The sequence below is a fragment of the Lepisma saccharinum genome, chromosome 2 (assembly GCF_977018435.1).
Source record: "Lepisma saccharinum chromosome 2, izLepSacc3.1, whole genome shotgun sequence".
In the NCBI taxonomy this organism is placed as follows: Eukaryota; Metazoa; Arthropoda; class Insecta; order Zygentoma; family Lepismatidae; genus Lepisma; species Lepisma saccharinum.
This window is the reverse complement of record NC_139230.1, coordinates 78706001-78724365: the sequence shown is the minus strand read 5'-3', so window position 1 is coordinate 78724365 and position 18365 is coordinate 78706001. Positions and strand designations below refer to the sequence as shown.

Genomic DNA, 18365 nt, shown 5'->3' with positions numbered 1-18365 from the left:
CAACGGCATCTATGATAAACATTTCTGACCTTTATAACTTTGAGTTTCAGACTAACTGGCAAGGTGCATGTCTAATCCTTCCTAGATGCACTTTAATAGTACATGTTTTCAGTGCACAGTCCGTGACTTCAGAGTCTTGGCAAAATAACTATACAGAACTGACCTTTGATTTTCCTTTCTTCTCTCTTTAAACATAGGAAGCAGAAGAATCGCAATGGCTACTCCAGTGCTCCGTTACTCTGCTCCTTCCGGCAGAAACTACATTAAATTTGTCAACAAGACTGTCATCAATGCTGAAATATTGTTTGACGATGATGTGGATGGTACGCTGAAGCGCTTTGTGGTAAGTTTTGTTACACAGACAGAAGGTATTGGAAGAAATATGTGGAAACAGTAGCTAACCTCAAAAGTTTTTTGACATTTTTGAATCCCCATACTGCATTTGTGTAACACTGCAAAATAATACACTTCTGTAATATATTTTGAAAAGCAAAATAAATTAATATTAAAATGTAATGCATTGTAGAAACTGTGAATAGCCGTCGTGGTCCAGTTGGTATGGTATCTGACTGCCCCGTCGCAGATCCATTCTCGGATTCCGGGGTGGGTGACTTCAGATGGAAATTGTCCCTTGAATATGTCAAATGGTAGAGGTGGTTCAGTGACATCTCCATTCATAGGTCTCTTAAATTCAAACAACTTTTGCAGGAAACGTTTTCGGTATGGGTCTGATTTGTTTGCATACGTAAATTAGAAAGGAAATATTATTCTGATTCACATGGATTTATTTTGTTATTTAACGTCGCTTTTCTTGCCACTTTTCGCTAATGTCGATGATGAGGATGAGTGAGGTTATGATGAATTGAAGAGCACTCTCAAGAAACATCCATGCTAAGGTAAGGATTTAGAAACTCAGCTGTGCTAACCACCCTGCCACGGAGGTCAACAATTATGTTTCCGAAAAGGAGAAAATGTAAAATTTCAAATATTTTGTATTTTCTAGTCCCAATTAATGTGCTTTTACAAGCATATAAAAATAATAACAAACAACAACAAAAATAATACCTTGATGTATGGTGCGTAATTTGAATAACCAGTAACAGTTTTTCGGCTTCCGTTCATATGTGATGGCTCATAGCAAGAAATTTATCTTACAAAATTTGCTTGAAATGAAGGAAATTTGTCCAACAAAATGTCACTAGACAATTTCTGTAGTTTGAATTTTTTGAGGCAATATCCAAGTACACCCATAGCGTACCCACTGCCTCCTGACTTTCCCCATAAGTTTATGTGAGGTAAAGTTGATAGTTACTTTTTTTTCACCCTATTATCATTTTGAAGCCATTAGTCTTACGAAGATACAAAATCTTTTATTGTGTTTGTTTTGTGTTTGTGTTGTGCGCGCACGCGAGATCGCGTGCCTGTGTGTTACTGTCCTCTTTTCTACTTTAAATTCACCATTGTTTAAAAAGTTTAATTACATTATTACTGTAACACAGTTAAAATAACAATAATACAATACAAATTCAATATATCACAACACTTTCCTCAGATACTAGGCCCTGAGGAATGTGCGTATGCAGCGACAAATCGTGCTTATCGATGGGCTATCCGGAATGCAGAAACGTATCAAAATCTGTACCCAGGTTCTGATGGAAGGATCGAGGATAACCAGCTAGTTGAGGTAAGGTAAAATTAAGATATGTGCTGTATTTATTAAAATTTGTCATCTTTCCTTACCAGTGTTCAGAAAGGGACTTTTTAAAAGTATCTGGGTTACAAATGCTTGGCTCCAAAAGTAACTCAGTTACAGTTGCAGTTTTAGAAACAATTTAGTTGCAGTTACTGGTATTTCAAAAGTAACCACTACAAGTTACTTTTTTCAGTAACTTTCTGTTGGAAATTTTCTTGCAAGTAAATTACACACAATCAATGTTTATTAGTTGAAATAAAATAAATACATGAAGACATGCATGTGTTTTGTGTTTTTGTTACATACTAAGTCTTAATATATTTATATTATTATAAAAATATGATAGAACTTTTCCCCAAACTGAACAAAGCAACCCCCCCTTCCCCACGTAAGGAATTTCCACAAAGAGCACTGAATATTTCATATTTTGCCCTTTAGTCATGAAAGGTCATTATCTTATCTTCTATTAAACAAACTTTCCGACGACTATGTTTGTCTACGCACCGGATACACATGTAATAGTTTACAACTGTGAACACGCTGCTGATTCATCATTAGGTTGTTCCTGTGGTTGTACGTGTTTTAGCCATAATGTAGCAAGGTGAACCTCGGATATATCCGTAATCAGCACCACAATACCACACTGTATGCATCAGGACGCAAGCATGTAGATATCAACCTTGCAACGAGATTTTCAAATATTTGACGTGTAGCTGGGCGGAAACAGCCACATGTAAGCTGTAAGTCCAATAAAATTTGTTGTTGATGATGATGATATTTGAGATGTAGGCTGAGACAAAATCCGATATTAACACTTAATTTTGAATACGTTGTTTTTCTAGCATTTTTTGCATAGTTGGTTCACTCCCCCTTCCCCCGGGCTTCTGGCTGGTAGGCCGTGTTACCCTAATATCGATATCGATAATATCGACGTCGAAATGTTTACAATATCGACGCTTCGATATTTTAAAAATATCGACTCTATATCGATATATCGAAATATCGCACAGCCCTACTTCTGAGATGTTTGTTTCAAGCGTGAACTTCACCTTACAATTGCTTGAGAACTGCTTGGCGTATAACAATGTAACAAACGCCATTCTTAACGAATTTCCCCCTACTTTCAATTACACTAAAAATAATATGGGATTTCCATAAACAAAACATAAGTTTGTGTTGAGAATCGTACTTCCTTATGTATGGTGTCCACTAATTTCATGAGGCTCTTTCATACCTTTATATCTGTTAAATAAGTTTTTCAATATTTTTTGTTGTTCACGAAATATTTCCGGTGGTAATTTTAGGTGACTCACTCTGTGTGTGTATATATATATATATATATATATATATATATATATATATATATATATATATATATATATATATTGCCTTAGAATACGCTGTTAGGAAGGTAAAACAAACTAACAAAGGACTAAAATTAAACGGTGTGACCTCAGCTGTTAGCATATGCAGATAGATGATGTAGACTTACTGGGAGATGATGTAAATACAATTAAGAATAATGCTAAAATATATTTCAAAGCAGCTAAAGAGATAGGTTTGGAAGTTAGCAAAGAGAAAACTAAATATATGCTTACAGGCCGAAACCAAGTGTTAGGTAATAATCAAAATCTAATTATTGATAACAACTCGTTTGAACCAGTTTCCAAATTCAAGTATTTAGGAGTAATACTACCGAATGAAAATGATATTTAAGAGGAAATAAAAAGCAGGCTTAATTCAGGAAATGCATGTTACTTTTCTCTTCATAAACTTTTGTCTTCTCGTTTAATATCTAAGAAACTAAAAGTTATAATATTCAAAACAGTAATTTTGCCTGTAGTATTATATGGATGCGAAACTTGGTCCCTTACATTGAAAGAGGAACATAAATTGAGAGTATTTGAAAATAAGATCCTTAGGAAAATCTTTGGACCTAAAAGGGATGAGGAGACAGGTGAGTGGAGAAGGTTACATAATTTAGAACTACATAATTTGTATTCATGTCCAGATATTATTAGAATAATTAAATCAAGAAGACTTAGGTGGGCAAGCCATGTGGCACGAATGGGAGAGGAAAGAAGAGTTTACAGGATTCCTGATGGTAAGAGACCAGTAGGAAGACCAAGACGAAGACGGAGGGATAATGTTGAGATGGACCTAGAGGAAATTGGTAGGGATGGAAAAGAGTATATAGATCTTGCTCAGGAGAGAGACAGATGGAAGGCCTGTGTTGCTGCAGCCATGAACCTTCTGGTTCAAGAATGCTAGAGAGTTATATATATATATATATATATATATATATATATATATATATATATATATATATATATATATATATATATATATACATACATATATACACAGGGTGTCACTCTCAGGAATCTAGCAGTGAAGCAATGTTCGACGAGGTTTTTCAGGATGTGGATAACCCTCCTTGACTCGGTGAAGAGGTAAGGAAAGCGGACGAGCAAAGCACACTCACCTAATTGGGCAGCGACTCTTCTAGCGTCTCGGACTCTGGTGACGACCACGGCACGAACGAGGCAGTCACCCCGGACATTAGGTGTTGGTTGTCAGCACCTGAACGGTGGCGTGCGTCGGTGTGTGTGTGTGTGTGTGTGTGTGTGTGGGGGGGTGTGTGTGTGTGTGTGTGGGGGTGTGTGTGTGTGTGTGTGTGTGTGTGTGTGTGTGTAACATTACATCTAAAAGTACAGTAATGTGATTTTCGGTACCTCCGGAGACCCTATATGCGCCCCTGTTTCGTACCTATCCATATCGATAAAACAGTAAGATGGAATGAGGTTTTTCTTCCCCCGACTGAACTTTCGTCCACCATAATAAGAGGGTCTGTGCACGCCTATGAAATATACCAAATCAAAAAAAAGAACAGTTTTATAATCTCAAAACCCCTGTGAATAACATAAAATGTCTTCATGGGTAGATACATTTTATTGGCGTTGGCAACAATAACACTGGTGCTCGCATCGAACTGAGGCAACTTATCGGGTTACAAGTGACTTGTTAGTTCTCCTGCAACTACTGGGTAAAGAGAAACATCAGATAGACCCCGAAGCCTGTGGATTCTCGTTCAAGGCAGCTCGCTTACGCAATGCCCAACGATTATGTGCGTGCATTTTAGGCACCACTATAGACAGGTTCCTTCGGACTCTGGTGCAGGTCTCTGCCGGCAACTCGTATACAGAGATTTGAAATAATTTTGATACTGCTGTAATGTAATAGTCCTGATGTTGAAGCGTGAGAATGAAATTCAACTTTTCTGAGAAACAACATTTTACAAAATTTTATCCACTTAACACGCATCCTAGCTAACATTATCGTTAAACCGATTGCGCAGCATTTATTTTTTGCATGCCCGTAAATTGGAGAAGACCATTTCATTTTAATATTAAGAATTCTTTTTCAAATACTTCCATGTACTAGACAACCTATTTTTAAGCAAATCTTGACCAAAGGACAGCCGGATCCTGTGGCCGACTGGTCGCCAAGGGTCCAAGGGTTTGAATCCCACTCGGGCTTGGTTGTTTGTGAATGTCCATTCATCTATTTCATCATTTCATCACTCATCCCCATCTTCGCAAATTAGCCAAGAGGCACAAAACGCGAAGTAAAATAAACTAAATCAATCAATAAATCAATGGACCAAAGGACAGCCATCAACCATCTCCCAGGACTCCCATTACACTCTTATGTAGTTCATCAATTTGAATAATACATGTGTAAATTTGTTTTCCTTGTAGATACCTTTGGATAGAACCGAGTGGTGTAACATTGTATACACAATTGTTGTTCCTGACAGCACAGAAGTCTCCATAACATTGCCTGTGTATCCTCTTGATGAATTGGCAAAGCAGGTAGGATGCTTAGTAATTTTCCTTACAGAAATCCTAAATAAGAAATAGGAACGCCATATTTAAAACACTGGACGTTCAAGGTTAAGAGTTCTGGGATAATTATGGTTGACACAAGTAGATTGGTGGATGGATACTATCACCTGTTACCCTACAAAGCATATTTTGTTGGCTTATATCGTCTATTTTCCTTTCCCGTAAACTATTTGCCCTTGTAACTACAATTGATATTTATGATTGCTTGTTTTCTGAGAAGAAAGGTTCCGGTATTATTCAGGTTGATTCGTTACTGTGTTCATCACAAGAACTGCTCAAAATATTGTGGTATGTTCAGGGTGGTATTTGTAGGGGGGCATGGGGGGATTTTCCTTCTCTGGGTAGTTGTGTCCCTCCCTCTGCTTGATAAATTTTATGCATGGGGGGGGGGGAATATTTTATGGCATAAGGTCATATCTCATGCTGTCCTTAGACAGTCAGTAGAAATTCTCCCGCACTGGAAATTTCTTAAATACCACACTGGGTATGTTCATATATGATCGTGAACATATACAATTTCTTTCATTAGTTTTCTCACCTATGAAAAGGGGCCGGTACGGAGTATCGTTCCGTAGGCTACCACCAGAAAAGAAAGAAAACGTACTGTGAATATAGTCCAGAAACTAATGAAAAGAGATAGCATTTTCACAAATTGTAATATATATGATTAACATTGACCTTATCCCATCTGTACATAGTAGTTTCATTTATGTTTTATTGCATACCTAGTCTTCCGCTCAATGTAATGTCACGCAATGTAGTCAACATTAAACAGTGGCGTATTCTCTATGTCACCGCGTTCACCGCCGGTAAACCATTTTTTTCATATATTATTATACGTTTAGCTTTAATTTATGGGTAATTGCTCATTATATATTACGCAAACTATTAAAACAAGCTTCTAAGCCAGATTTCAAGTAAACTATTTAGAACCTAAAGACTGGTTTATGCACAGACAAGGGTATACCCTTTTCTGTGGTTTATGTGTGCCACTGACCGTTCTCCATCAAACCCTTCTGAAGACCAGGTTTCCTCCCCGGTGTACGTGGGGAGGGCGAGGGAGCCCAAGCGATTGGCTATTTAAAAACACGCGGCCTGCAGGCGTCAGTTTCAAGCGTTGCTAAGAGAACACTGCTTGTTTCTTCCTGCTTTCTGTACCGTGCTTGGCAGAAGCAGTGTTGCTACATTAAGATAAATTTTGCTTGTCGCAGGGAAATCTAGATCCAATTTTAGGTAAAAAGGGAAATTTTATGAAAATTTTAGAAAATGCTGCAAATTTGAAGTTGTCGGACATCTGGTTTTTTTACTTGCATGCCTGCCTTGGTGTTTTGTTTCTATAACATCTACATCTAATTAATGAAGATGGGGTGTATAATAAATATATACAATAAATAAGGATTGTTGCTGTAAACCAGGTCAAATTTTCAGAATACGCCACTGATATAATTGGGAAGAATGCAATTCCAACCAGAAGAATGAAAAAATAAAATTACTGTGTTACAAAAAAAAATAATGTAATTTAAGGTGAAAATAGCATTTCTTGCAGGAAAATATTTCACAAAACTTGCACGTTTACAGTATTTCTTATAGTTATATTATCGTGGTTAATATTTTAGGGAATAAGCAAGTATGACTGCGGCCATGTTTGTTTGACCAGAATTGTGACATACTATGATCAGGTTTGTGGCACAGAAGTTTGTGTTGTCAAATGTATAATGTATAATTATATTATAGTAATTATTCTAACAACATGAAGTTCATAAATATATTTATTTTAGTCAATTGATTTGAAGTTTGTGTATAATTAATGTATTTATATCACCTTTTTTTTTTTAAAAAAAAAAAAACAGGTCATTTTAAGTTCTCTGAAGATACCAGATGATGTCGACAAGTTGCCCTTACCACCTGTTATGAAAGAGGAGTTGGTTGCAAAAATGCAGTGGATTGCTGAGAATAAGAGAGGAAACTTGAGCACTTTTGTGGAGTAAGTTTATATTTTCCAATTGTAATTCCATACTACACATTTCAAAATTACTACAATTACTATTGCTTAGGAATTCAGTGTGACTAAATACTTTTAATATTTCATGCGGATTTATAATTTAGAAATGAATTGTCTATTTTCTTGTGTTTCACGAGAATATCTTTCATTTTGACCTAATCACTTGTGGTTTACTGGCCACTTATCGACAAGGACGGCGCTACAAGGGGGACTAGAGGGGCTGAAGCCACCTTCAAAATTTATCTCAGCCCCCTTGTAGACCCCCAGATTTAATCGAAAATAAGAAAAACTACTAGTTTTCTTACTTAATATTTTCCATTATTAAACTTCCTTTTGGCCAATCATGAGTCGCCAAACTTGCTACTAAATTGACATGATACTCCGCTGCCCGCCTGGTAGATGGATGTATTAAGCGAATGTGAGATTGTTCTTTGGTTGCCATGGTTGGAAGTTCAAACGATGACGAAGAATATGTGCATATACTAAATGTGTATAATTATTAGCCTCTATATAAAAAAAATCGAATCAGTATTTTTAGAAATAGGTCTAAGAGGTGCAAAAAATGAATTTTTATAAGTAGAAGGACGTTCAACATCTAAAGAACAGTCAAGTTTCATTTCTGTTAGTTCGTCATTCGAATACCTGCAATATGAGTGTTAGCAATGTTCTTTCATTCGTATCATGATTATATACATCATTATCGTTGAAAATAACCGAGATGGAGAAATACGACGTTAAGGAATCAAGAAGTAGACAAACTATCTCTTTCTTAAATGCTAAGAATTAGAAATATTAAAGTTGAGTTCCCCACCCCTGTAGTCTAGCTGTAAAACTCCTGCCTTGTAACCTGGTTCCTGGTGGAGGCACATTTCATGTGGTTCGGATTCAACTATAAGCTGTAGCTCATTCCGATTATTCTCTGTGCATGTAGTGGATGTTAATACAAATACAACCAACCAAATTCTGCATTACGGTGCAAAAATCAGCACTCTTGAGCAATTTTAATGCTAGTATAGGCATTTTCTACAGTACTGTCAAAGTAGCCCATTTCGATTCCAGCATGTGAAAGCAAAAGAGCTACTGGCTACATGTGAAGAGAATACATAGAGTTAGGATCAATTTTCCAGTTCTTGATCACCTAATTTCTGAATTAAAGGAAAACTTTACTAAGGACAGTGATGTGTTAATTGGAGTTAGAAATTTCAATTCAGAAAGTGCCGATTTTCTGAAGTACGAAAAGTTTAAATCTTTCGCCGCCTACTACTGTTGTGATGTGGGCAGTTTAGAGTTCTAATTAAAGCTCATGTTTAAAGTTATGGCACGATACGAAACAGAAAGGAAACTCAAAATAAAAATCTTTCAATAGATTCTTGCAATGGTTGAAACGTTCTAAATTGCCTTACACGAACTTTATATTTATTTATAAGCTTTGTATATTTGTAATGTGCATACCCCCATCAACAGCTGGATGTGAAAGATGAACATTTTTCTTCTTTGCGGTAAACCAAGTGTTACCTTCGTAATCGGATTGGTAACTAGAGGTTGAGTACTCTATATATTCTCTGAAATGTAACAGTTATTTAGGAATATAGTCCTGGACACTATTTTTTTGGGATAGAAAACTTTTCCATTCTGCCCCCTCAAAGTTAGGTTCCAAGTTACGCCCATGTCAGCCACCGAGAATTAGCCCCCTCACTTATATCAGGCTGGCGCCGTCACTGCTTATCGAAATAAATCCTTTTCCGCTAGATCAGTGCTTTCCTTCTGCAAACCAAGTTTATTTCCCGAGATTTACATCTCAGTATTCCGAAATTAGCATATCTCTAAAAGAAATTCAATAAATTTCCATGTATAATTCACGGATCTGAACATTTTTAAATAATTAGGTAATTTCTGCACGTAAGATTCACTGCTTAGGACACAAAAACGGATTGATTGATTGATTTGGTTTACTTTACTTTGCTTTTCTGCCACTTTTGGCTAATCGCGAAGATGAGGGTGAGTGATGAAATTGGTGAAGAGATACTCGCAAAGAACACCCATGCCCAGGCCGGGATTCGAACCTGGCGTCATAGCACGCTGTGCCAATCCCCCCTTTTTTAAAGGATACCCCTAAGCGTGGTTTCCCCTGTCAATGTCTTTCAATTCTCTCATGTGTCAGTTTTACACAGTTCTCAATTTTTACATTCAGGACAATATAAACATCGGAGGTCGGCTACATAAAGATAGATCACATGTGAGCTTCCATTGCGTCTCTTATTTACATAATTTATTCCTTGTTTATTACATTTTCCGGTTTAGAAAGTTTGTAGGAGTTTACATATGATATATTCTTGATGTTGCCAAAAGTTGCATGTTAGTGTAATCTGCGGTTAGAGATAAGTAAATTCTGAACTTGTAAGTTTTATTCATAGTGTTTTACAGCAAAAGACATTCATACAAGCACACTAAGAAAACCTTTCTCTCAATTTATCATGAGACACTACTATACTATTTTAAATTTATCACACGTGGTGTGCATAAAAGGTAAGAACAAGTTTTATGGTAGAAGCAAAGAAAAAGGTATCAATTTTAACATTCAGCAGAAGATAAGGTGTTCCAGCTCGAATTGTGTGTCCTCCAACTCCATTTCATGTCGCAACAAAACAAAACAAAACAAAAATGTTCTATGTATACTCCTAGTAGCCTATTTAAGGTTAGAATGGTACGTACTCAACAGTGTATGGGTACGGTAGTGGCGTACGCAAGAGGGACTGATGCAGGTGAGAAATCATTGAAGATTGTGGAAGGGGGGGGGGGCGGTGTCGTAGTCTTCACGCACACAAAAAATCATACATATATATTCTAAATGTATATGAAAATTTTATAACACACATTTATAATGTTATTAAATATGAAAGTAGATTACTAAATATTTAAAAATACATTAGTATTAAATACATATAAAGGAAAGGAATTAAATTTATACTTTTACATATCAGATATTTATAATTCCTTTACTAACTGATTAAAGATGTCAATGAATTACGATAATAGTTGAAATAGTTTTATTATGTATAAGTTTTTGTTTAGTTTTGCTTCCTATTAATATAAATCAATATGATAGTTATTAATGCTAAAATATTTTTCAAAACTGCTAAAGAGATAGGTTTGGAAGTTAACAAAGAGAAAACTAAATATATGCTTACAGGCCGAAACCAAGTGTTAGGTAATAATCAAAATCTAATTATTGATAACAACTCGTTTGAACCAGTTTCCAAATTCAAATACTTAGGAGTAATATTAACAAATGAAAATTATATTAAAGAGGAAATAAAAAGTAGGCTGAATTCAGGAAATGCATGTTACTTCTCTCTTCATAAACTTTTGTCTTCTCGTTTGATATCTAAGAAACTAAAAGTTAAAATATACAAAACAGTAATTTTGCCTGTAGTATTATATGGATGTGAAACTTGGTCCCTTACATTGAAAGAGGAACATAAATTTAGAGTATTTGAAAATAAGATCCTTAGGAAAATCTTTGGACCTAAAAGGGATGAGGAGACAGGTGAGTGGAGAAGGTTACATAATTTAGAACTACATAATTTGTATTCATGTCCAGATATTATTAGAATAATTAAATCAAGAAGACTTAGGTGGGCAGGCCATGTTGCACGAATGGGAGAGGAAAGAAGAATTTGCAGGATTCTTGTTGGGAAACCTGATGGTAAGAGACCTGTAGGAAGGCCAATACGAAGATGGAGGGACAACGTTGAGATGGACCTAAGGGAAATCGGTAGGGATGGAAAAGAGTATATAGAACTTGCTCAAGATAGGGAAAGATGGAAGGCCTGTGTTGCTGCAGCCATGAACCTTCGGGTTTAAGAAGGCTAGGGAGTTAGTTAGTTAGTTAGTCAATATGATAGTTATATTTGCAGTGCACTCTCGTTTCGCTTTTACTGTGTATGCGAGTATTTCTCTTGAATAAGGGAGAGAGAGAGAAAATAATCATTCAAAACTCACAATCACACTCTTCGTGTGTGTTTTCGATATTAACCTTAGTAAAGCATACTTGATGTCAAAATTAATTGCGTATGTTTTGTTGTTATATCTAGGGTGTAGATTTTTGCCTATTTGCCTTTTTGAATCCTTTGCAGTAAAACATAGGCTTTAATGTTTAAAGTTCGTTTCATGGCATTTTCATAGTGCCTATAAATGCTTATTTTGAGGGTTAGTGCCTATTTTGCTTAATCGTGCATAAAAATGCCTATTCTACAATTTTTTGTTACTTCAGCTCTTTTACGCGACTTTGGTTCTCCCAATAATGTAAGCCTTTGTTTATGTTGAACTGATTGAAATCTGGTATTCGCCAGATTTGAGGGTCTCAAGGGATGTGAGATCTTTAGAAATACCAAATGTCGCTTATTAATCAGGATAAGAAAACTGGACAACCTGCTGGTGACCCATACTTGAACTCCAAACGTGTGTGTGTGTAAAGAAGTATGTAGTTATCTGTGGAGATATTGTGTTCATGTGTTTAAAAATGCGAAAGCACAAAGCGGCCAGAAGTGTATTAATTAAAAAAAATAGATTGCTGCAGAAGCTCGTTTTACCACGGATTTGATTTGATGTTTTGTTATTTATCGTCCCTTTTCTCCTCTTTTGGCTAATCGCAACTATCAGAATAAGTGATATGATGAAATTGATGAAGGGATGGGCACTCGCAAAGAACAACCATACGCAGGTCGGGATTCGAACACGGGACCTCTGGGGTCGTAGCTATACTGTTCTAACCACTCCGCCACGTAGGTCGGCCCCACTGAGAAAAACGCAATATTATGTCAATCTTGTATGAAGTAGACTGTTACGGTTAACTGTTAAATTGCTTTGCAAAGAAATATTTATTTCCCACATGGGAAATTTATATACACATATAGTTTCTGTTCAAAATTCTCAGTTGCTGACGTGATTTCAGACTCTTCTGAAAATGATTTTCTACCTCTCATGTTATTTGGAAACAAGGGAAAGTGGTGAACAATGCACACTTTGACGAGCCATCATCTTACATTACCTTAATTCTGAATAAAACAATGCTAAGTTATGTGAAAACCTTAGTTTGGTGGGTTTGTGTTGCATGTAGAGAATTAACGCTTGAAGTTGAAAATGTTAACTGGGGGATATTTGGTCGAGCCTTGGGGTTACCTGGGAAGATTTTTCTATGGTTTAACGTGATGAAAACGAGAGAGCGGCGAGGATGCCACACAAATAAAAGGGAGCTCATATAGGTGGGTTAGATGTGACGTCAGGATGCGCAGATACGCCATGTTTGCGGCCAATTTTGTTTGTCGTGTGCAAGGAAATCTCGTGAAATAACGTGAGCTTCTGTTTGAAACACCGAATACTGCACAATATACTATCGTAAACAAGATTCAAATCTCTCCCCTGCCTGCTTGAATTTCGTGTTTACAAGAACTGGCTTCCACCATGGCTTCTTGAAGCCACAATTAGAGCAGTTTGTGACGAAGGCGAAACACACACCTCATGCAAAAAAAAAAAATGTAAGTGATTTAAATTAACAGGTTGTGTTAACCTAGCTTCCCTGCAAATGTACAATGAGTAACACAAGTTCATTTCTTCAGGGAAATTTTAATTGAAACGTCGTTTAAAATAGTTTTTTCGGTTAAAATAGTAAATAGTTGCTAAGATGAAACAGAGATGGCAGCACAAGGTGTGCAAGACAGAAGATTACTGTAATATACTGTACATAAATGGCAGTGTAAATAAGCGCCAAAGTAAATTAGGAAGATGAAAAATAATAGTATAAGATATAATAAGATAATAAAGAAAAGATATAAAGATAATAAATTAATAAAAATACTTGTGAAATGAAACATGTACTCATATGTAAATAGATAAGAAATTTAAAGGAGTGAAAACACTGATACAAATTTGTGGCTGCAAACAGATTTCTAATCTGTTAGCTTGTTTACGATCCCCATTGTGGAAATTTTTGATACACCATTGGCGGCGCGTTCTAGTCGTAACCCACAGCACTTTTTGGTTGCGCGTTTTCAATCGTTGCACCGAGTCTACACTTTTGGTCGCAATTAGTAGTGGCGACGTTTTCCAATCGACGCCCCAAGGTGGGTTACTAGATAGGACTTGTTTATTGGAAGTATAAAAGTACAAATAAGATAATCTTTCTGGGACATGGTAAAAAGTCGGCACTTATGTACGAGGATAGGACAATTAGTAAAGCTAAAGATCCTCGATCAATGGACATATGAGAAGACAAATCCAGAAGGAAGTCCCGATCCAGAAGGAAGTCCTCATCTAGAAGGAAGTCCTAGTCCAGGAGGAAGTCCATATCAAGAAGGAAGTCCAAATCCAGGAGGAATCCCACACAAGTGTATAAAGGAAGAATAAGCGATCAATTGTGTATGTGAAAGCGACGACAAACTAATAACAACTGGAATTTGAATCAAGAATAGAGCAATTGAAATTTATGTAAAAGTCCGATTACTTCTATATGAATATCTCATGTGTTCTCAACTATAATCTTCATGTAAAAGGAAATATGTAATACAATTTATTTAACTGTCTTTATTGGAAGGTTCACTGTCTGGTTAACTTTCTAACAGGAACCCTACCCCCTGAAGATAACCAACCGTGGTATAAAGATTTGGCACCCAAAGGGAGGTTGCATATTTATATAGTGGCACTCCTAACGTGTGGCATACACGAATGCACGTGCACGCAACGTTATATACCTGCATATATCTTTTACGCAATATATTTATCTCAGTATTAACTTGATACTACTTGTTGTTGAACACATGTTTTATACTGATGCATGTACGCATCTAGCCAAGAAACTCTGTGAGAATTGTAAGAGTAATTGTTGCAATAATTGTTGTTGTTTACAAGTTTATACAAAAATAAACTATTGTTAGAAACTGAAATTCTCGACAAAAAGTTTTTCTACCCTGTTTTACAATCTAAGGAATACAGCAAAGGATTACGTAAATTTTGGGTGCATTGCATATTCGGGTACACATGATAAAAGTGAAGGTGTACTTAGTTTGGTAGATGCATGTTGAGTGCTGGTTTATTGTTCTCATAAGATGCTTTGAAGTGCAATTTTGAATACCATTTGGCCTAGTATTTTTATTGAAGCTGAAATTAAAAAAAAGGATTGTTTTGAACACAACCATTTTTGTGTGTTCTGCATTTTGCTTAATTAAACATCCCCGGTACACTCGAGCCATTCCAGTCCGCCTAAGCAGAACGTTACAACTGGAAGAAGAAAATTTAAATAAGTTTATGTTCATTGCCTATTTTAATGTCTTTTTATGTTTTAGGGTGCCTTTTAAGTGCCTATTTTAGTGCCTTTTCTCAGTTTATAGTGCCTTTTCTCAGTTCATAGTGCCTTTTTAAGTGTCTATTTCTATCATTTTGGTGCCCATTTGCCTGACTATTTGAGAGGTTTTTAGTGCCTATAAATTCGCACCCTAGTTATAACAACCCCCCGGAAATATTTTGTGGGGGAATTTTTTAGACCAAGATTGTTGGTGGAGGGGAACCCCCCCGTTTCTCCCAGGATTTCGAACCCTGGGCTGATGGGGCTACAGCACCTCCCGAAATCTTGAGAAAATTACCTTTTTCAAATGAAAGCAGTAAAGAACTCGGCAATACCAAAGTAGTTTGAGATAACCATAGATTACCATTTATGTCTCAGAACAACTTTTAAAATGAAGTTTAAAAATGGCAATTACGAAATATATTGTAGTGCATTCTGCATCTACCTAGAACGCTGCAAACTACAAGTAATATCCAATTTTACAACTCCAGTCCCTTCCGAAAAAATATCCTGCGTACGTTGGTGGTCATGGGCTGTTTCTTGATTGCGAAATTTGTTTGTGAGGGAAAGCTACGAGAAACAATCGTCTTCAAAACTTAACCACTAACGAACTTTGTATAATGGCATCATCTTCCATCGTGTTTGTCGTTTCCGTAGAACTCTCGGGCAAGGTCTATGGACGGTGCTCTTAGCCTTCATTGTGCATTGGTTTGTGTCTCATCCCGAGGAAGATCACCATCCAATTGAGTGGCTAACGTAATTCTCTGACCTCAACCCAATGAAGCATGGTTAAGATACTTTGGGAAAATGTATAGCTTAGAGGGCCCCTTCATCGTGAACGATTCCTGAGCAAATAAGAGAACTTCTGTAGGTGTAACAGGCTTTGCTAAAGGAAATGATTACAAAAAAAAAAAAAAAAAAAAATCTTCAGTAAATGTCAAATCGGTATCAATCATGCATATTTGTTTGAGAAGACTACATGGGCGTCGGGGAGGCTGGGGGATCGAAAGGGCCCGCCAACACCCTTACAAATTGACAACGTTCATTTCAAGTTACAAAGAGCAGAAATTTGTTATTTTTATTGTTACTTACATACACAAAGTCCATTTAGCTAGTACTCGAAGTAATTAGCAAGAATAAAATTTAGTGCAAGATACAGGAACCAGGTTATAGTTTCATATTCTGCCATCCATAATATATCTCAAAGAATAAGCGATTCAAGAGTATCGAAAATTCCAAAAATAGCAAAGCCTTCCCATCAATAATAAAAAAGAAGGTAAAGTCCCCCTTGCATATACTAGTACCATTCCATGAAGAAACATTCAGGGAGGCACATTCTCAATATCGGCCGTTTTGGAAGTGATGTGATCAGCGTCACGCTCCGGTCGCCTTTACCCCCAAGGTTGCCCCCAAGGTACCCATTGATTTGATGCTTGGTGAACCTCAGAGCCGATTTATGCAGGGTCAAGGCCGGAAAAGTCCTACCTTAGATCACGCACCCCGGAAATCGAATCCGGATCTCCAGCGTGGCAGTCAGACGCCCTACCGACTTGACCACCCCAAATAATAATAACAATAGTAAATTGGGAATAAAATTGGTTTATTTTTATTTTGTTATAGTGGTTATTATGGTATTATTATTATAACAATGGTAATAACTAATACAATGGTATTAACTAAGAACCTTTTCATTTTCTGGCCACAGGTACATACATGGAAAATGCCCACCGTTGAATCTTTGAGATGTGATGTAAGTGCCTATTTTGACGAAGCAGCAGAGGTGTTTATGAATATTTTGTGCACAATCATTAACTGAAAAGTTTGTAAATAATTTACAGAAGTAGACCCTGGATATATTTATGTTAATAACACTTTTTATGGCAGCTTAATTTATTTGTATATGAGACGTAAGAGTTTACGTTTAATATTTACCTGAAAGGTGTATTTTATTTCAAGAACAAAGGAAAGAGAACGTTACCAAGGAAGAACTGCTAATTCATGAAATTAATAACGTGAAAGAACACAAGTTAAAATTATTTTTTATAAACCTTTCCTTGTGCTTTGGAACTCTGCATAATTGCAAACACTCTGTAAATAATTGACAAATGCTCTACACAAATGAAACTGTGATATATTGGTTCTTTGTAACATTTGCAGCCTCTCCATGTTAAGATAATGATTTTGAGTTCTTTCAAAGGAATTTGTAAAGAAATATGTTGTCGTTTCTTAAAAGTCAATCTAATGTTATGAAGAAAGAACGGTTATTGTACGATATTCAGGAAGTGGAATAATAACATCTGAAATTGTAATACATTTTTAAAGGTAAATCGCAACGATTGATAGGAAATATTATTTTTCAGTTTTGTACTTTATCTTGTATTTGAATGAAATATTAATAAACTTGCATTTTGTGAAACAGTAATTTATGATTAGTAATTATGTAACTATAAAATACAACTACGATTGGTACACAGAATTGAAATGAGACACCTACATTCTGAGATTTTTGCTTCCCCCCATGGCGTTCTGTGTACGCTCCGATATAAGAGGGGCTACAGCCCCAGTCTCCACCTGTGTAGAGGGAGACAGAAGAAAATGCTTTGAAAAAGACTCCAAAACAAAAACAAAATTAAATAATATTTATGAAATGTGGTGAAATATAACTATCTGACACAATTTGGCAGAAATATATAACTAGAATCAATGGGGAGGAAGAGGATGTTGAAGGATACGACGTTGGCTAACTCAGGACCGCTACATTAGTAGAGGAAATATACGGATTCACCCGGAATAGAGATCTGCACAAGACCCGGAAAAAACCCGTCTGCGAGGAGGCGCGCCTACAATAATATGAAACACGCACGTCAAACCCAGGTGTTCGACATCGCGCAAGCGAGCTTCACGTCACAGTTGTGTACAGGCATCGATGCCTGCCAGGCTTTTCTATTACCCGGGTCTTAAGAAGACCCGTGAGACTCGATGTAGTTCTTGCAAGTAGACGCGAGCACTGCTGTCAGTATTGCCAACGGCCATTATATTTCAATACGCATGGAAATATTTGAATTTTTGCTAGCCGCAGGTGCCTTGAGGTTGTATAACCATTGGCGTAGCAAAGGGTGGGCGAAGTGGGCGACCACCCTGGGCCTCGTGCATGTAGGGGTCTCGCGTCCCATGAGGTTGATACGAAAAACGTAATAAATGGAAGTGAGAAAGAAAGGCTAATTTTTGTGGGCAATAAAATTCAAACATTTTTTTATCTGGCTTTAAATTCTAGTTTAACGTTATAATTTGAATGAATACGTCAAATCAGAGGCGGCCGGGAGCTCTAAGCCTAAGGGGCTCCAAAAAGTCAAAACAATTCTCATTTCTCATGTGAAACATTAACGCAAAAATTGCTTGGACAATTTTATCCAATTATTATTT

At 36.5% G+C, this 18365-nt stretch overlaps 1 protein-coding gene across 1 annotated transcript; it reads left to right on the top strand.

Moving 5' to 3' along the window:
- Window positions 1-210: 210 nt before the first annotated feature.
- LOC145984452 (uncharacterized) lies at window positions 211-17101 on the top strand. Its single transcript, XM_083118111.1, has 5 exons — window positions 211-343; window positions 1553-1684; window positions 5455-5568; window positions 7452-7585; window positions 16648-17101. The coding sequence occupies exons 1-5, from the start codon at window positions 215-217 to the stop codon at window positions 16682-16684; spliced, it is 546 nt and encodes a 181-aa protein (XP_082974237.1). The 5' UTR covers window positions 211-214; the 3' UTR covers window positions 16685-17101.
- Window positions 17102-18365: the final 1264 nt, after the last annotated feature.

Coding starts and splice junctions, on each gene's coding strand:
- LOC145984452 (XM_083118111.1), top strand. CDS start 215: ATGGCTACTCCAGTGCTCCGTTACTCTGCTCCTTCCGGCAGAAACTAC. Junction 344..1,552: donor GTACGCTGAAGCGCTTTGTG/GTAAGTTTTGTT, acceptor CACTTTCCTCAG/ATACTAGGCCCTGAGGAATG. Junction 1,685..5,454: donor AGGATAACCAGCTAGTTGAG/GTAAGGTAAAAT, acceptor TTTTCCTTGTAG/ATACCTTTGGATAGAACCGA.